Raw genomic sequence first — 19116 nt, 5'->3', positions numbered from 1 at the left:
CCCCTGGTTCAGGAAACGATATTCAGGAACGTTATGCAGCTGAAGGCGATCTTCATCGATTGTCTCTAGTATGTCCACTATCTCTTTAGCCCCGGAAGGAACTTGGCATGGGCCTGGAACCTGACATAGTAACGGATCGATCGAGGATTTTGTGGTTCTGGAGCCCGAGTTTCGATGTCGTTCGTCGGTGGACTTTTGTCTTAGACTCCCCTATCACCCCGTCACTTCAGCTGAACGCTCCATCTGCCAAGATCGAAGCTTGAGAGAACTGAGTCCGATTGCCGAGGGCGAGCGAGCGTTTACGCAAAACGCCGCGCCACTTCTCCTTCCTTTCTCTTTAGCGCTGGGGCCGTGGAAGCCTTTGTTCATCGTTTAGTGTGTTATACAACAGTGGGGCACGGGAGACGTTGAGGAGGGGTAAGACGTTGAAAATGGGAAAGGTGGCATGCTTGGAAGGCACACGGTTTCCTGGCTAAAGGGTTCAGGATATCTGGCGTCGACATCAGGTTGGTTGTGTAAAAGCTGGGTGGACAAACATGACTCAGGGCTTGCTGGTTCGCTCGCTTGTACTGAGACAAGAGAAATGTAGATAGAACACTCGCTGCGATTGTGTGTGAGAGATGGGGTTTATTGGGTTTTCGTATTTTGCGTTTCTAACGTGTATAGATCTGTTGATAGATCCTAAACGACGGATGATGGTCGTACATTTAATTAAGGAAACTCATGGTTTATTGTTTACACCGATATCTATCTGTTACAGTGTTGGTCACGGTATCGTGAGTTTTTCTCGAAAAATGGTACGATTGTGTCTCCGTGGTAGGAATGTGAGTTTGTGAATACTTTCCCAACTGGGGACATAGCCCACGTCAACTTGCCTAGCTGCTCTAGTAGCTACTAAGCCTCAAGGCAACACTGAAACTGATGGCCTTGCGTGCTCCTAGACCAGCGAGAAGAGTTGAATTCAATGACTAGCTAGATTAAAGCACGAGTCGATGTCCGATGGGAACAGGAAGAAGTGGAACTGATGCCTCTTAGTCCAATCACGCGCAAGTTCCGGCATCCGATAACTTTATAATATACTTTCAACTTTTAATATACTAAATGTCGTTCATTTGTGCTCTGTGAGATTGATACATCGTTGTGAGCACACTTGATGGGAACAACGCATCTGTTACCCAAGGATGAGAAACCGGAGTGCTCTATAAAAAAGCCCTGTCTCTGTTGTGTAGAGCGTTCTCCGTGAGCTTTAAAGCTTGAAGAGGCATTGGACTTCAACTTCCCCATTTTGGTGTCATAAATGTATTCTGATAAAAAGCTGCAGTTTATAGTATTGCTGTGGACTGCAGGCTAGGTCTTTTGATAGTGCATGAAGCAACTAACCATCTTATCTAAGTGTCGTTTACCAGGTAAGGGTGTAAGTCGATTAGGATGTCTACACGAAGGTAAGAATAGATTATGAAACTTAGCGGTAGGCCAACATGGCGTTTTACTAGCAAGGCAGCTGCCAGTAGAAAGACTACTTCAAAAGGGCTACTGATCCTATTGTGTACCTATACGGTGCTGAAACTCAACAAACTAGGCAGAGACTATGTTTGGGGTACGAATAGCTTCAGAAGCCAGCCTTAGAAGGATGATCTCAACTGTCGCTACGTCGACTTCCTTGCTAGTGAGGGAGTCGGCAACGCATCCAGCACAAGGTGTTCGGAACCAACAACTGCGCTTTATAGGAATCTCTTGAGGACATGAAATTTATTCCTTGACGAATATGATTTTCAAAGGAGTTTCCATTTGCTGCGACTGGTGATTCCGAGCTTGTTCTCTGCCCTTGTTAACTCCGTTTGCTACCAGAGTTGATGAGATTCAACTGGACAACAGAGCTGAAATTTCACGTGTTGGACAGAATACATTCTTTTTTGCTACCTGTGAAAGTGGTGGCGCTTTGACCGCGGCTTCGGTTCTTGCGGTGGCCAGTCTGAGAAGGTGAGTAGCCTCTGCTCTAAAATAATCAACTTACATTAGTTATCTTGGTATCTGGCAACTCTGACTTCTCCAGGACTACAAGGGCTCCGTCTTTTATATTTAGGCCGGCAGTACCTGAAGAATGCCATCATTAGCAAGAAACATGCGTGTCGAGAATGTCTACTAGAACGGACACTACACCCTTCATTTCATATGGCTCGAGGAAGTCTGTGATGATGCCATCTCCATTAAGAACGACAAGGCTGAAACCTAGACCTGGATCGTTGGCAGTGGTGCGTATCACACCTCTGACAAGGCTATCCAGCAAAATGGCCGCGGTACAGTCAACGAGTTGAGCATCGATTGGCTGCGATTCGTGAAAGCTAGGAATGCTAGCCTTTGAAAAGATCAACTACTACGTTGAGGACTGCGGCAAGCTCTCCCGCTCTTACGGGAAACATACGTGTGACCTTTTCCTGGCCCCCGAAGTCTTGATCTACAACCTTGTCCTACAGCATTCTCCAAGTCGAGCAGCAGAACCAGCTAATCTCTATCTCAACTTTTACAGTGCAGGTCCCAGTGCAAACGCAACGTTCACGTGGAGAGTGTTACCGCCAAGAACGGCGGTGAGCTGGCCGGCACCAACCTAACCTACACGGACACTGCCACCCCCAAGAACGTCTGCGCCGACGCCAAAAACAGGTGCCGGATGTACAACAGCTGCGCTGGTGGCTGTGAGCCCTCCGAGGCTGGCACCTGCTCCGGCTAAGCTTCTGAAATATATATGCTTGAAGACATCGTTGCTCATTGCCCTGGTGTTGATCAGTTTTCAAACGTCATACAGGGGAACATTGGGGTGCTTCAAATTGAGCTAGCCTAAAAAATATATTGACTTGTACATAAACATACACGAAAGGGAAACCATGTCTGTACTTGAACTATCCAATATTTTGGAGGGTTGACTTGAGTTTCAATAATAAATACTTAACGCTGGGCCGCTCAATCAAGTAGGACAGAATATTCTTGGTTATTGCGGGCCTTTTCTGGACGTCTCGAATAAATACTACCGGTGTCTCAAAACGGCACCTCCCTGAGAGCAACTTAGATTGGTAGGTTTGAACCTGCATAGCTTGGCATATACCGCGCCTTTGGATTCCGGAATATGTCTACAAACTAAGCAGGTGAAATTCTACTACCCCGCGGTTCTCTTGGTCTGACCTTATATTGAGCCTTGGGTCGTACGATACCCGTCGGCTGTAATGGCACTAATTCTTACGGTAGATGCGAGGTCATAGTCGCAGCGAGGCTAGAATGATCGAAAGACATGAGAAAGCCGCGCGGCACATGTAGTTTTATGAAAAAGAACTCCTAGGTGATTGGTCCACCGTTGTTGACTTCCAACTTTTTATTCGAAATTTCTACTCCAGATTCCAAAAGAATTCTGCCCTCAAGACTAATTCATGCAAGCGACTGGAAGCATCAATATTCTTATCGCTTGGATGTCTGAAAGGACTGGCCGTCATTGCACAAGTTTTCAATTCTACCAATGTAAAGGTGATCTCCTCTTGCCTTGCTAAACAGCGAAACGAATGCTTTCCATTAATGCAATCCTTTTTCATAATGCCAGTGTCACTGCCATTCAATGCCTTTGTCAGTCCAAAGCCACCTGTTCCCACGACCCCTCTCACCACACCATGCATTTCCTCGCCTGGAAGCCAGTGTCATAAATGGGCACGTGGTCTCTCAAGGTCTCTGAGGCGACGCTGAGATGGAGGCCTCAGGGACCGCACCTGTCAATCGACCGTCTTCAAGCGACAGAAGCACGAAGACTTGACGGGGACGTCCGCCACGGCCAACGCCATTTGCAGCGGCGGCTTGAGGATCTTGGCCTCTTCATTCCGCCCCAACTTCACCAGACATTCGTAGAAACCGTGCAGCCCCCATACGTTGTTGGGGTGCTGCTGGGCCCTCGGCAGACTGCCGTCGATCCCGAGGTCTGCACTATATACAGCCGCCGCCTCCTCGACTCGACCCTGCTCCAGCAATAGTGCGCCGAGAGCGTGTCGTGCTGGCTGCATCCAGCCCCAAGGTTCATTGTAGAGCAACGCATCGTCTCTCTCCACGGCCTTGCGCAGATGTGCGAAAGCGATGTCGTACTCCTTCTTTCGGTATGCCAGCTCACCATCCAACATGGCCGCGGCGATGGAGAGGATCTCTTGACAAGTATTGTTAAAGACCGCGCGGGACACTGGCACAAGTTTCACTGCCTCCGCAAAGAGTTCGCGCTGCTGTTGTGCCTCTTCTATTCTACCCTGCACGGCAAAGGCGATACCCTTGGCGTAGTGGGTCATCGCCGTGGTTGAGCAGTACAGCTTGGGGTCCCGCGGGAGTTCAAGGGCGTGGATAGCATCCCAGCGGCCGAAGCGAATGAGGGCGTGCACTCTCATACCGAGGAAGCCCTCGAGCCAGTCTGCCATTGGGGGAGATTCGACTCGAAGGAGGTCTTCGGAAATGGTTGACTCGAGCTCTTCCACCGTCTTGAGAGCCACCTGGGACTGGCCGCACAGCATGGCGGCATAGAGCCTGAAGTGATAGTCGTGAGACCGATATAAGGTGTAGAAGTTGAGTGGACCCTCTCGGGCGAGAAATTTGGAGTCCGCACGGATGGCGTCAGAGTTGGAGGCAATGGCGCGACGGTACTCGCCGCAAATAATGTCCAAATGCGAAGGCATATGCTCGAGATGTCCCGCGTCTGGGACAAGTCCGCGAAGATTATCAGCGATAGTGAGAGCGGCTTCCGGATTTGGTGACATTTCCATGAGGTGGATGTACAAGTGAACAAGACCGGGATGTTGCAGAGAGCCTCTCAGCCTGAAAGTGCGGTCCATTACGTCCTTGATCTCCAGAGTCCTGGCGCCTGGCGTCGGCTTCCCGGTCCTGTAATCCCATAAATTCCAAGGCGTGACGTTCATCGTGGCATCTGTCCATATGGCAACCACGTCAAGGTCATCGGGATATGCTTGCAGGACCGAGTCCATGGCTTGGGCGTAATCCTGGTCCCACTTGGAGCAATCTTCCGCTGGATTCTCCTGCGGGTAACGACAAGAAAGAGCATTGATGAGAGCAATCTCGACCGGCGCAGCCTTGGATGAGTAGCTCTTTGCCTGCATGATGGTATGATGCGCGCGTTTGGTGGTTGTGGCAAGATCCTCTCCGTCAAAGACCTTCCAAGGTTTGTTGTAGTTGGGCCCAAGGACAAAAGCGAGTCCCCAGTAAGCCATGGCGCAGAACGGGTCATTTTCAATGACTTTTCGGAAGCATCTCGCAGACTCCTCATGGTTGAAGGCGTATGCCCAAATCAGGCCGCGGCTGAACCAGATCTGAGCTTCCTGGCTCGTCGTACTCACGGCGCGATAGAACGTGCCGAGATTGTACGGATAGGCCGTATCATTGTACGAGCTGAGGGCAGACGAGGTAGCCTTGCTTTTCATTTTGGCAAATGCTTGGCGCTAGTTCGCTGACGGGAGATCTTTCCTGTATCGCACCGGTTACAGACCTGAGGTGCAAGAGCTGGGGGGGTAGGGACGTTTGGGTGGGTGTCGATTGGTTGAGACATCTTCAGTCAATGATGTAGCAAGGCAACGTAGTAGACGTTCCGCGCCGGACTATCATTTCGCCGTCTGTGTTCCCCTCTCATCGTTTCCGTTATCGCACGTCGTGAACCCAGAGACATTCCGCCCGGAAACATCGCTGAAACCCCGGTAAGGCAAAGCACTGATACGCACATATTCATCCGAACGCTTGCCACTACCTGTCAGTCATCTGTGATGGTTGAAAAACAGAGAGTCTTGTGCATCATACCCCACGGGCTGTTCAGCTTCGATGACACACGGTCGATAGCTTTGACGACTTCTTTGGTGTTCAACGAACGCAGCGAATCCAATTCTACTCTAGACCATAGCAATCAGCTAAGCTGTCACCAAACATGCCTTGCAAAGTAACCGTCTATTTTCATTGCCATGCAATAATTAGCTTGAGCCAGTCTCGTGTTTGTACATGTACTCATCAGCTTTACATTCGGAGACGTTCACTCCAACAACGGCGGAAGCATTTGGGTGAGCAGAGAGATCTATGCTCAAATCGCTTGACAACTCGCTAGATGATCCGCCCTGAGGTATGCATGTTTGTGTAGTCGATGCTAGTCACAAGGAGAGAACTGTACGCATAAGCTGTAGTAGAAATCGACTTCATTTTTGACGTGGGAAAGCATGTCTTATTGGCGTAAGCCGTTGGAGTTAGATGAACATCGATACTTTTGGCTTTGAGATAAATTAGGCTGCATGATGGTGAGATGCTGCCTCGATCACGGCACCCCCCGTTATAGTCGGGCCTTCATATCCCTTCCTTGCCCCCAACAGCCACCATACACCAACGAATATGGTGAAGCCACCCCAAATCAAGCATGCGTAATTCATCGACTGGGCATCGGTAGGCAGGGCGAAAGGAAAGCAGTAGATGACAAACCACACCAGCATGTAAGAGCATGCGATGCCGTTGATGGCAAAGCCAATCCACCCACGCATGTGGAAGGGCCCGTACGCGACCATCTTCCGCCCCGAGAGCAGATTGGGCAGTATGGCGGCGAGATAGGAGCTGCTAGAAAGAAGAATGAAGCTTCCCACAAAGGCGTTGAAAGCTGTCGTGCTGCCGACGTAGATGGCCCCGAGAACTGTGACAAGTATGGCTGACAAGACCGTTGACCACATGGGCATGCCCAGCCTGGGGCTCACATGTCCCAGAAGGGCGGGACGGGGACTCGCGCCATCACGGGCGAGGGCCCATAGCGTGCGACCGCAAGTGATGTATAGTCCTATCAGCGTCAAACCAATGCATATGAGTACAAGGGCGAGCAAGCCGGTCGCACCGGCAGCGGAGCCGGTTGCCTGGCGGTAGATCTCGGCGATCGGGTATGGCGATTCAAAGAGAGCATCGTAGTCGTTGATTGCATACATAATGGTGACCAAATAACAAAACCCGGTGATGAAGCCGATGCTCAGTTGCAGCCCAAGAGCGATGGGAACGTTGCGCTGCGGGTTGGGAATCTCCTCCGCCAAATGGGTCGTGGCATCGACGGCGCCGACACTGAAAGCTCCGTTCAGCATGCCGGCGACGAAGACAAAGCCATTCGGGTATCCGATGTCGGCGGTCCACTCGGCCCAGACAAAGGAGGACGACGCATGGGGCGGCCGTCCGTCTCGGCCGGGCATAACGGCTACAGTGATGACGGTGATGAGAAAACCGGCTACAATCGCAAAGACGCCAAAGTCGTTGATCCGTGGCATGGTGCTGTTAGCCAGGCAGACTATGGCGCAGGCGAGCCATGTCGCAATGATGTAGACGATGAAGACGTGCCAGGGCTTGGCCTCGAAACCCGCGTGGTTCAGCGCGTACATTTGGACCACGGTGTTGCCAAAAATCGATGCCATGCTGGCCGCGCCGAGAATCCAAGCGAGATAGTTCCACCATCCGGCGAAAAAACCTACGACGCGGCCCCATCGGCGGCCGGGTGTGACGGAGGCCCAGTGGTACACTCCGGCGGATGAAGGAATGGCGCTCGCCAACTCGGCGATGCTGGCGGCGACGGTCCAGTAGCAGACCGATACAGCGATGAACTCGTAGAGGACGCCCGGGGGACCGCCGTTGAAAATGGCGACGAGGATGGAGCCTCCGATCGCTGGCCAGACGTTGCCGACCACTAATCCGACACCGGCAAGAGAGAGTAGATTGAAGTTGCGCTCGAGTTCCTGGACATGGCCGGACGCGTTGATGGCCACGTCGTGCTGGTCGGCCGGCCGAGTCTCGTCGACCTTGGGGGCCGTAGCCTCGCCGTCGCCGTGTCCCTTCGTATCGCGAGCCATGCTTGGCGCGTGTTGAGAATTAGGAAGTTGCATAAAAACCTGCTGCTCTTCTTCGGGGAGGTCCGAGGAGGAAAATCGAGACGGGCCCGTCTGGATGGACATTCGAACGCGACCGGCCCGGTGCTACCAGAGCATCCTTGGGCGATCCAGTGGCGGCATTCAAGAAATGACGATATCGGCACTCATTATCATTCAAATTGCTGCCTCAAAGACCAATGTCGCCGACGGCAGCCCTAGCTTGACATAGTCCAGGTGCCCGCCGGCACTCTTTCGATGTGGCAACGATCTGGTGGTGCGACTTCGACGCGGGGAAATCATCCCTTTCGATATCGGTATCGCCACTATAGGTAGTTACATGAGATCCCTGAGATATCTCTTAGCCAGGGGGGGAGGGATTGGCTGGCCACTCAAGTGCCGGACACTTATCCGGGAATGTCACTGACCGATTTGCTGGGCACCCTTGCTAAGAATAAGCTCATGCATGGCCAGCGCTACTCCAAGTCTGGCAATAAACTTGCAGACAAAACATGAAAGAGTTCAAGGTATCGAGCCGGCGCCCGGTGTTGTCGTCGATACATGTATCTTTACGTACTGAAAACATGCGAGTCTTCCTCCCCGCAAAGATGATGGAGCAAAGAGTCGGCGGGGAGATGTAATCCATCAAGTGTGGTCCTTAAGAAGGACTCCAGATGCCGCTTTGATCCACTGATTGCATGGGCTCGAAGAAAATCTTACGCGAGAGCTTGACCACACTTTGCGGGGGAACAGGCCGCCGGCTCTTGGCTTGGGGGGAACCTGATTAGTAACAAAAACCAATTTGGAGAGCGTTGATGGGCCTGACGAAGAGTCTGGGTTGGAAAGGAGCATTCCGAGCTTGATAGAAGAGCCTTAAGCAGAGTTTCGCTGATCAAGTCTCTTTCACGTTTGCAGCCAGGGCTGAACCTTGAGCTGCTAGGTGCGTCAAGCTGGAAACTTCCTGAGTACATATAGACTGCCGAACAGGGATAATAGGAGTCATGGTTGAGACGATGACCGCGAGCTAGCATACGGAGCATACCCAAGATGCAGGAAGACATAATTAATACACAAGAGCAGAGACTTAGAATTGAAGAATCTTTATCTTGCTTAGCACTTGAGAGATCAATCAGACCGAAACGCAGCTTTGAAACTGTAAACGAATAGAGAAGTCTGATCGTTGCAGGGCGTCAAATGGTTCCGCTCGATTAGGAGAAGAGACGTGCTGTTACCCTGGGCCTTGGAGATGTCGTCTGAAGAATCTCTCTTGCCGCTGGAGAGCATACTTCGTCCGCCCTGAACAATGCTGAGCACCAGGCATGTAGAGAAATTCATAGTCCTTGTCTGCGTCATTCAAAGCCTTGACCAACTGCAAAGTAGATGCGGGATCGACATTGTCATCCATCTCAGCAACAATCAGTAATAACGCTCCCGTCAACTTGCTAGCATGGACCACATTGGATGAGTCTTCATATGACTTGTCGACTGGATACCCCATCCACTGCTCGTTCCACCAGATCTTGTCCATGCGGTTATTGTGACATCCGCAATCGGCAACAGCTGCTTTGTAAAAGTGGCCATGGAACAAAAGCGCTCCCACGGCATTTTGACCGCCTGCCGAGCCCCCAAAAATCCCTACTCGACTTGTGTCCATCCATGGCCGAGTCTCTGCTGCGGCTTTGATCCAGGATATGCGGTCGGGGAATCCAGCATCCTTGAGATTCTTCCAACATACGTCATGAAACTTCTTCGATCGCCAGTTGGTTCCCATACCGTCAATTTGAACCACAACGTACCCTTGCTCTGCCCACTGTCGGCCTGAACGCAAAGCACTGAACTCTTTTGGTACATGGAAGCCATGGGGGCCTGCGTAAACGGATTCCAGGATAGGGTATTTTCTCGTGGGTTTGAAATCTGCAGGTCGAATCATGATACCGTATATGGATTCTTCGCTGTCTCACCCGAGGCAGTTGAATCTCTCAGGGGCTATCCAGCCCTCTGTTTCCAACCGGTGAACATCGCCTTCATCGCCTTCGAGATGTACGACCAGCTCTCCAGTTTCCATACTTCTCAGGGCAGTACGCGGGGGCAAGTCCACTCGCGACCATGTGTCGAAAAAGTATTTCTTCCCCGCAGAAAATGTCCAATGATGTGTACCGTCACCATCCGTCATGACTTTAAAACCGGTCCCATCAAAGTTGACGCGAGCCAACTGTGTATAGTAAGGATCTTGACCCGGGACTATTCCGCATGCTTCAAAACAAACCTGTCTAGTATCGTTGTCGAGAAAAACGAATTCTTTGACATTCCATTTCCCTCTCGTAATCTGATTCTTTAGTTTCCCTGTCTGTAGGTCGAAGAGATGAAAGTGATTGAAGCCATCTCGCTCACTAGCCCAGATGAACTCATCAGTATCTCTAATCAAATGCCGATTGAGCTTCGTGGAGTAGTCGATGAACGTGTCGCTGCGCTCTTCGACTAGAGATCTGACAACTCCTTCTACGTTGATACCTACCACGCGAAGAAGTTGATGGCCGCGCTCGTTGTATATGAAGCGATACTCGGAGGCGTCACGATTCCAGCCACTATTTCGAAGTTCATATGGGGTATGAAACAGGGTGCTATTCGTAGCAACCTCTTTCTTCGATTCCAGGTCGAACAACCTAGGCCGATCAACTCTGACGCGATCGCCAGCCTTCAAGTAGCGGATAATTTTTGTTTGTGGCTCAGTCTGATCTTTCGGAGCAGAGTCGCGGAGATGCACTTGATGATCTTCCTCTGGAACGAATTGCCAAGCAATGCAGAACTTCTTGTCGGGAGACACCCAGATCTTCGAATCGTCGTATTGGTTATCATTGGTACCGTTGTAGGATAGACGTGACTCTCTCTCGTCTTCATCGCGGTGCCAAAGGTCGAAATCTCGTACGAAGAGGCCTAATGGGCTCTTCTCATTCGGGTCTAAACGCCCTTTCTCGTCATTGTCCTCTGGAATATCTTCCTCTGAACTCTGAGAGCTGAGCCCATCCATACTTTGTTCATCAATGACCACAGAACATACGACTTCCTCGGGTGTGGCATAAATTGCCTTGACCGTCGCTAACTTGTCATCGACAAATTTCCAGACATGACCTGCATATGTCTTTTGGGTACCACTTGCTCCACGGCTAATCTTTCCGTAAGGTATCGACTTGCCTTCCCAATCTATCCAACACTTTCTCAAGTCCGCATCGCTGTTGTTGACAAATGTGATAGTGACTGGGTGGTTTGAACGCACAGATGCACGCTCTTTCGAGATGAACGGCGTCTTGGGCAGGTTGAGCGAAGCCTCCCACTCACCGAGGTTCCCCTCAATATCAAAACACCATTTCTTTCCCTCATGGAAAAACCGAACGGATGACACATCGTTTTCGAGGTCGATCCATGTGAAGGGCAGCTTGAAAGCCTCGATTTCTCCGTCTTTCTGGTTCGTTTTCTCTCCAAGAACCTTTGCTAGCTTGTCATGATCAAAAGCTGGGCGTCGCTGCTTCTCGATGGCGTTGACGTAAATGAAGGCGAATCTATCGGATGATAGATTCTGGCGATACCAGAAGGTCTTGGCTTCAGATATCCAGTGTGGGGAGACTCTGGCTTTTTGAATATAATCATCTTCCATGGCAATATCCCGGAGTTCTCATATCATTACTCAAGTAGTGTTTGAATAGTTGTAGCAGATCAGAATGCTCGTCTGTTGAAGGGGCAGGGGATGAGGGAACTGCGGAGTTCAAACGTGCGACGTCGAGGAGTGTAAGATTTTAGGCAACACTGGCCATTCATTGGCGTACTTGTTAACACGAAATAGCTGCAGGCGACAAGACGTGGTGTCAGCATACGCAGCAATTAATCAATTCTTATCCAACTTATGCATGGCAGACACAATACACTGCTATTGCCTTCAAAAATAGAACAGGGAGGGACAGGGAAGAGCCGGACCGACGGGAAGGACGAATTCAACACTATATGTTACTATGAAGAAAACCGACTGGTTCATTTCTCTATTACATCTCACCCCTCGTCTGAAAACCAGTAAGCATGACTCGCAACAACGCCGTGCGCTCTAAGATTCCATCAAAGAGTTGAGTATTCGGTTACATATCGAGCTTCTTTGATTTAGCTGGACGAGATTTAAACACAGGTGCTGTATTCCTACTAGAGTCTTGATCTAGTGTGCTCACCTGACACGTCAAGGTTTTGGACGCCCATCCTTTGATCAATCGGAAGGATCCCCGCAATTGACCGATAAACTTTCTTCAGCCGCTAGTTCCACCAAGCATCGCGCAAATGCAAACGTGAGTGTGCAGTTCAAGCACCTATTGCTGTGGCCGTGAGATTTTGACAGCTTTCTAGAAGGAGAAGCACACAGCATGAGTCCCAAGTCTATCGAGGAGACCCCCGAGAAGCAATTGAAAGGTACGCCGAATACCCCGTCTACCTCTGCCACCTCGTCTGTGCTAATCAGACCCTCAGGCTGCGCCAATTGTGAGCGTCGTCGGATTCGGTGTGATAACCAGCGGCCCCAATGCGTCAAGTGCCAAAAGAAAGGGCTTGTATGTCCCGGCTACGAACGCCGTCTACGATGGGTAGACGGCGTTGCCGCAAGAGGACATCTTCGGGGCCGGACAATCCCAACGAGGCCTTCTCCTCAAGATAAGGCCGCATTTCCCAAAAGCCATTCGGAAACTTTGGTTTCACGAAGCTCCAAGCTTCACGAGCAAAAGGATTGCCTGTTGCGAGTTGCCCTGCCGAACCCGCCAGTAGCTCTAACAACTCAAGCTTGCAACGACTTCGACTCGACGGTATTCATGGACTATTACAGACGCAACCTCGCTGGCCTTATGGTGTGGCTAGACTCAGAGGAGAACCATTACCGCACGCAGGTCGTCCCTCTCGCCGTGAATCGACCGGCAATCGGCTTCGCCATCATGGCCTTCGCGGCTCAACACGGCGCCATGGCGTTTCCTGACGAGTCCGTTGCGGAAAATGCGCGCGACAGGTGCTTGCATCTAATACAAAGACGTGCCCAGAACATGACGGCACGGCTCATAAAAGGCGACGATTTGGACGACCATGCCGACATGGCTGACGCTGAATGGATGCTGGCCTCAATCCTGATCATGTGCAACTACGAGAATACCCGTCGCCGCCTTCAAATTGCCGATCATCACAGACGGGCGGCCCGGACAATTGTCAACCTTTTCAAAAGCCATAAAAACCAAAACTCCGTGAACAACCGAGAGCTATTTGCTTTCTTACGAAACCAACTGGCTATTGATGATGTCCTGGCAGCTACAACATCGTTCGACCTGCCCCTTATCCGAAACGCCATCACACCGGCACCTGGCTCAGGCGATCTCCTCTTTTCGAGGTATCTGACTTTCTTGCATCATGTCACGCTCGTATCAGCAGATGTCGTGGAGTCTGATAATTCAACTTCACTCACACGCAGCGGTCTCACGGTATCTCTGATTCGGTCCGAATTTGAGCAGGCAAGAGGCGCTACTTTGATGGCGGCAGGACGACTCGGGCTAGTAGCGTCCAGTATGTCTCGCGATTTCACACGTTTGGTGGAGGTGTATCATAGCGCAGGGTTGCTATACTCATTGAGATGCCTGGATTATGCTATGGAACACACCTCGGAGCATGTTGTAGCTGTTGACGGTCTATTCGATCAACTTACCAGATTCGAAGACCAAGCCGCCTTCGTCCAAAATCTAGCCTGGCCAACCTTTATTGCCGGGACCGAATGTCATGGAGACCAGCATCGGCAAGAAATAGTCTCGGAACTGCTCACATCAATCTATCACGGCACACGGTTCAACTACTACCTGGACGCGGTGAACTTTCTCAAGGAGTTCTGGGCTGGAGACAACGAAGACTGGCGTCCCCTCGCTCGCATGAGAGAAGCAACAGGGCAGCGGATCCTCGTGGTGTGAGCAACAACAGTGCCGTTCGATTCCAGACAGATGATTTCATTCTACTCCATCTACCGTCTGAGGCTGTAGAGCATTAGAAGTCGACTGTCTCTTCATCCTCGACGCCAAAAAGCACCCGCATCGGGTCTTGATACTTCATGAACCCAACGCCCGGTTCGCACAAACCATACCCAAGAAGACGTTGTGCTTGGGGCTTCATCTTCTTGACCCGTTCAAACGGCACCATGAGAAATTGGTTCTCTGCAGGACGGAGCGTCGGCTGACAGAGGAAGATGCCGACAGTCTCCCGGTATTCGTCCCTGTCAATGAGAGACGGCGAAGGTTAATCAAGACTCTGCTTTCGGGGTCCGGCACTGGTGGAGAATGCCAGCTGCCCGCGATGTACTCACTTGGTCACGTTTCCTCCGCCAGCGTGGTATAGGTTCCCGAGGAAGATCAAGGCATCGCCGGGCTCAAGTTCCGCCGGCACGGTCTCTTCGTCAAGCGGACGACGATCGGGGCCCCAGAGATGCGAGCCGGGAATCACGACTGTTGCGCCGTTTGCCGCCGTTGTCTTTGTCAAGGCGGTGACGCACCCAATCATTACGGGCAGTTTCTTATCGTGAGGGTGATAATCACTGAGAATCTCATGTCAGCGGAGCTCTGCTTCAACACGGGAACTGCAGGACTACTTACTTGTCATCGCGGTGCAGCACCTGTTGCTTTCCGCCCGGGTTCACCCGAAAACCCACCGTCGAGGAGATGATGGGCTTCCCGCTCACCGTCTTCTGCTGATCACCCCTCCAGAAAGTGTACGACGAAGAGACCAGAGCGTTCGCAACGTCGGTATAGACGCGGTTGCAGGCGAGCTCTACGCAACCGTCAGAGATCCCCAGCAGTCCGGATGCTCTCTGCGTTGTTGCGGGGAAGAAACCATACTTGTCTGGAATGTCCCCGTCAAAGTACGGTTTCAGATCTCGCTTGATTTCTTCCGCGAGTTGGCGCTCGATCAGTTTCTCTACTATGACGCCGCCATCGCGGTTGATAATTTCGACGAGCGTCTCTGTTGTGGTTGACGGATCCGTTGCATCGAATCGTGCAATAGAGGGACGGGAAGTAGGGATCTCAGGTTTCGCCATTGGTTCAGGCCTTGTTCATTCGTGCTTTGAGACGGACCCTACGTTGTGGAAACTGATCGTGGGATACGACACGCCTACTTTATATTCGTAGTCACGTAGGTCTATATATTTGTGCTAGCCGACGCCTCCCACGCTCGTGTTTGGATAATATATACCCTGAGACAGTCGTCACCTCTCTCAAGATTACCCGTCTTCAGTTTAGCTCGTAAAGGAACGAAACTCGGAGGTTGCAGACAAACTTTCCTTGACTATGCCCACAGCAATTAGGCTCATCTCAGAGGAAAAGCATTTCGGTATCGGCCACGACAGCGAGAAACCCCTGCTCTGTCGAGTTTCTCAGAATAATGCCCAAATCTGGTTAGTGCACTCGTGCGATGATAAGGTTGCGGGATCAGACTGGTGGATAGGTGGGGATAGATGAGACGGGGGTAAACCGGGATGAATCGCATCGCTTAGATCCGGTACCGGCTCGTGGGTACAGGGTTGTCATGAGAGCACCAGTGCTTTGGTCAGGTGTTTCGGAGCTCCTCACCTAAGAAAGTCTGTGGTATTTCTGAAAAGGGGAAGGCAGCCTGCCGTTGATGGGATTCGTGAGATTACTGGTTCAGTCCGTGTTGCAGATGTAATTGGGATGGGCTAGTTGCTCGCGATATTAATCCATTATTATATTCTAGTTAGTCTATGTTTAAGAGGTCTAGGCACCATGAAAAGCAGAAACCGAAAGAAGCAAGGCCATGCGATATCATCATCATCAACCGCGCTCTAGTCAAACACCAAAACTTTTCGGAACGCCTCAGTCAGACGAAATTGCAAACTTGCTCAGAGCCCTGAGCCTACCACCGTAGAAGTAGAGCAACCAGATGCCGAGAATGCCAATGGTGCTCAGTCCACCCAACAGACTCGTCCCGCGCGCGACACCCAAGTTTCGGTACATTGGGCCCGCGAACAGGATGCTAGCAAAGGCGAAAGCGGAGCGGAAGAAGTCGTTGCCAGCAAAGAGACTGGCAGCGTACTGTGGGTAGGACAGCGGGACGTAGACGAAGATGCATTGCATCACGATGAAGACTGAGGCGCCGTAGACGGTGATGCCGATGGTCGGGACGATCCAGTGGATCGCCGGTGATGCCGTCCATGCGAAGATGAAGAGGCCGATGGTGGGGCCGAAAGACGCGGGCAGAGCGGGCACGAGTCGGTTCTCCTGGATCGGGAAGCCGAACTTCTTGATGCGGGGCACCATGTAGAAGGCCAGGTAGGACACGTAGGTGGCGATGCCGAGGAGGCAGGCGACGAGGACGCAGAGGAAGACGAGGCCGATCTGGCCGATGGACATGCCGTAGTAGACCGGGTACACCAGGGGGAACACCTCGAAGAAGGAGTAGTAGATGCCGTAGATGATGGCGGTGTAAACCTGGACGAAGAGGATCGCTGGGTCCTTGATGGTGATCTCGAGGGGTTTGATGAGCGCGTCGATGACGACAGCCGAGGTCTTTAGGTTGCGTTGGTCAATTTCCGACTGGGACATGAAGCGTTCGTTGCCCGTCAGCTTTCGGAGTCGCTGCGCGCGGCGGAGGAGGATGTTGGGCGTCGAAGTCTCTGGGAGGAAGAAGAACATGACGAGGAAGACGGGCGCGGCGGCCCAGAGGATCTCCCAGAGAGACCAGCGCCAGCCCATGGCGGGAACGGAGAAACCTGACAAGAGGGGCCCTAGAGCTGGACCGCAGTATGCCGCAGACACCTGTTTTTTGCGAGTTAGCACGATTGTATTGAAAGACGGATGTCGTCACGGAGAAGTACTTACCCAAGCAATGAGGGCATAGGGAAGGTTCAGGAGACTATACATGTCACCCAGAGACGCGGCGCCAGACGCCAGACACGGCGACCCAAAGAGGCCTTGCAGGAAGCGAAGGACCATCAGCCCGGGGAAATTGCTCGCCAAAGGCGCAGGGATCGACACGATGACAAAGAGGAACATGGTGACGATATAAATCGGGTTGCGGCCGATGCGAGGGATCTCAGAGAGCGGCGAGAAGAGCAAGGGGCCGATGCCGTAACCCAGGACGAAGAGCGCCAGACCCAGCGAAGCCTCAGTCATGTCGACGCCGAACTCGTGGATGATGCCCTCGACGGAGGGCGTGTAAATTGCCGACGACATGTAGACGACAAAGGTGTAGATGCAGATGACGGCAGCGATGAGTCCGCGCTTCGCGTTGGACCAGTTTTGCGGGTTCTCGACGTCGTCGCTAAAGTACCAGTCCACCAGAATGGCGCCGTCTTTTGTCTTTCTCGGTGCGATGGGTATGCTCTTCGTCTTTTGGATCTCGTGGATCTCGTCCACCTGGAGCCGGTCTGATGTATACGGGACCGTCTCCTCCCGGCTCCGGGTCCGCTGGAGTGAGGTGCCGTACGGCGCGGCGTCTTCGGCCTCCTTCTGGGAGAGCCTGTTTTCCTCCTCGGCGTTGATTGACACGGAAGACCTGGGTGATGCGCCGGCGTCGGCTGGGGTTGCTTCAGCCGGGCCGGACTTTTCAGAGTTCAGGACGTCGAGCCATTGCTGCGGAAGCTGGAAGTCGGGCTTCTCCTCTGGATATTGGAGGAACTTATTTCGTGTGATGAAGCGGATGACCTGGCCCACAGGCGCATCTCGAATTAATTGTGCCATGGGAACGGCTGCTGATGATGTGACTTGGGATTATATGCTATGCGCAATGGTGGGCAGAGGTGTTAGAGTACTTTTTGGGGTCTGGCTTGCGCCTGAAGCTGTCGAGATGCCTTCACCTGGTAGGGGTATAAAACTTGAGAGATGAGTGTGTGAATTGACAGGACAAGAGAGGAACGATATTGACACCGAAAACACGTCTTCCTATATACTAATAATCATCCCTATCTCTGCCAAGCAGACAATAGGGTTGACAACACTCAAAGACCAAAGAAGCAGCATGATTGCCGGCATGATGACTGAGCAGGCCCCAAAGTTGGTCCGTCCATGGCATCGGGCTTACGAGCGATAACTACGATGCGGCACGACTCTAGCACGTGTAGCATTATGAATCAGAGCCGGGCTTAAGTTCTCGAATGCGCCGGAAAGAGACACACATGAACCGGCCGTCTGGTGCAGACTCTATCTTGTTTGGGATGGGTGGGGGCCCCGCGGAAGCAGGCGTCGTAAATCTCTCTCTCTCTCTCTTTCTCTCCCCCCCTGGAGCGCGGTAAGATCTAACCGTGTCACCAGGGTATTGGATTGTTCCGTCTCGACATGCTACTAGGGCTGACATGACGTTGAGGGACAGCGAGATGGCGTGCAAAAAGTCGACGCTGGAATTAGGAGCTAGAGCAAAGGAGTTAGCGTCTATGAATCGTGAGGTATTTGCTGCTAGTGCTAGCCACTTCCGCGGAAGCGAAGGGAGAGAGGATGAGCTATCACTCAGTACCCCAGATCATCACTAATCGTCGTCCGGCTTTTGGTCGATTTATCAGCGAGTTCCGGCACCCTTGAACGATCTCCGTACATGCATCATCTGATTGGTTGGCCGAACAAGAAGCTTATGTATGGCTGGGCCGAACTTTGAACCAACCGATATCCCACGGATGAATCAGCCACTTGGTGTGCACCGCCCGCTATGTTTGAGATGGGATATCATCCATCCGAGCCACAGCCTGACTTATAAATCCACAGCTACTGCCAAGCCGTTGAAGCGTGCCTTCTGGTTTGTGGGCAACACAGCAACACATAGCCTAAGGAACTCTTCTAATCTACCACATTGCCAAATAACTTTTGTCGGCTGATGAGACATCGCAAGAGGATGGATGATGCAATGGGACAGCGGATGCGTCCTAGGCACACTGAAGACTCGTAAGGAGTGGATGATGGGGTTCGGGACTAGTGCGTCGGCGGGTGGTGAGAAATTAGCCAACCAGGTTTGCATATTAGCTTCAGAAGCACGGATCTAAATTGACGAAGTCAGGAACATCGATAACCTCCGAAGCCCCTCGGCGTGTTACACGGTAGTCGGGATAAGGTTGCCGCGCTGTGATCCGACAATGAGTCACTCGTGTGAGTATGCAGAGTGTTCACGGCTTGACCGAAGATTGATAGGCTTTGAAATGTGGAATTGGTTGGTTTGCACCAATTTGTATGAT

At 51.8% G+C, this 19116-nt stretch overlaps 7 protein-coding genes across 7 annotated transcripts; 2 read left to right on the top strand and 5 right to left on the bottom strand.

Moving 5' to 3' along the window:
- Positions 1 to 2348: 2348 nt before the first annotated feature.
- Positions 2349 to 2728, top strand: CORC01_13056 (pectate lyase F; the record flags this gene model as incomplete). Its single annotated transcript, XM_022624674.1, has 2 exons — positions 2349 to 2447; positions 2528 to 2728. The coding sequence occupies 2 exons, from the start codon at positions 2349 to 2351 to the stop codon at positions 2726 to 2728; spliced, it is 300 nt and encodes a 99-aa protein (XP_022468838.1).
- Positions 2729 to 3752: 1024 nt separating this feature from the next.
- On the bottom strand, positions 3753 to 5450 carry CORC01_13055 (TPR domain-containing protein; the record flags this gene model as incomplete). The annotated part of the gene is made up of 1 exon (XM_022624673.1): positions 3753 to 5450. The coding sequence occupies one exon, from the start codon at positions 5448 to 5450 to the stop codon at positions 3753 to 3755; it is 1698 nt and encodes a 565-aa protein (XP_022468837.1).
- An 840-nt stretch (positions 5451 to 6290) lies between these two features.
- CORC01_13054 (amino acid permease) lies at positions 6291 to 7979 on the bottom strand (the record flags this gene model as incomplete). The annotated part of the gene is made up of 1 exon (XM_022624672.1): positions 6291 to 7979. The coding sequence occupies one exon, from the start codon at positions 7977 to 7979 to the stop codon at positions 6291 to 6293; it is 1689 nt and encodes a 562-aa protein (XP_022468836.1).
- Positions 7980 to 9120: 1141 nt separating this feature from the next.
- Positions 9121 to 11544, bottom strand: CORC01_13053 (uncharacterized protein; the record flags this gene model as incomplete). The annotated part of the gene is made up of 2 exons (XM_022624671.1): positions 9121 to 9695; positions 10284 to 11544. 2 exons carry the CDS (start codon positions 11542 to 11544, stop codon positions 9121 to 9123), a joined length of 1836 nt encoding a protein of 611 aa, XP_022468835.1.
- A 748-nt stretch (positions 11545 to 12292) lies between these two features.
- Positions 12293 to 13861, top strand: CORC01_13052 (uncharacterized protein; the record flags this gene model as incomplete). Its single annotated transcript, XM_022624670.1, has 2 exons — positions 12293 to 12338; positions 12396 to 13861. The coding sequence occupies 2 exons, from the start codon at positions 12293 to 12295 to the stop codon at positions 13859 to 13861; spliced, it is 1512 nt and encodes a 503-aa protein (XP_022468834.1).
- A 73-nt stretch (positions 13862 to 13934) lies between these two features.
- Positions 13935 to 14979, bottom strand: CORC01_13051 (uncharacterized protein; the record flags this gene model as incomplete). Its single annotated transcript, XM_022624669.1, has 3 exons — positions 13935 to 14160; positions 14251 to 14478; positions 14537 to 14979. The coding sequence occupies 3 exons, from the start codon at positions 14977 to 14979 to the stop codon at positions 13935 to 13937; spliced, it is 897 nt and encodes a 298-aa protein (XP_022468833.1).
- A 793-nt stretch (positions 14980 to 15772) lies between these two features.
- On the bottom strand, positions 15773 to 17638 carry CORC01_13050 (major facilitator superfamily transporter; the record flags this gene model as incomplete). Its single annotated transcript, XM_022624668.1, has 2 exons — positions 15773 to 16714; positions 16778 to 17638. 2 exons carry the CDS (start codon positions 17636 to 17638, stop codon positions 15773 to 15775), a joined length of 1803 nt encoding a protein of 600 aa, XP_022468832.1.
- Positions 17639 to 19116: the final 1478 nt, after the last annotated feature.

This window comes from Colletotrichum orchidophilum (assembly GCF_001831195.1).
Source record: "Colletotrichum orchidophilum strain IMI 309357 chromosome Unknown Scaffold_175.1, whole genome shotgun sequence".
Taxonomy (NCBI): Eukaryota; Fungi; Ascomycota; class Sordariomycetes; order Glomerellales; family Glomerellaceae; genus Colletotrichum; species Colletotrichum orchidophilum.
Note: the sequence above shows the minus strand (reverse complement) of the source record. Positions and strands in the feature narration are given on the sequence as shown.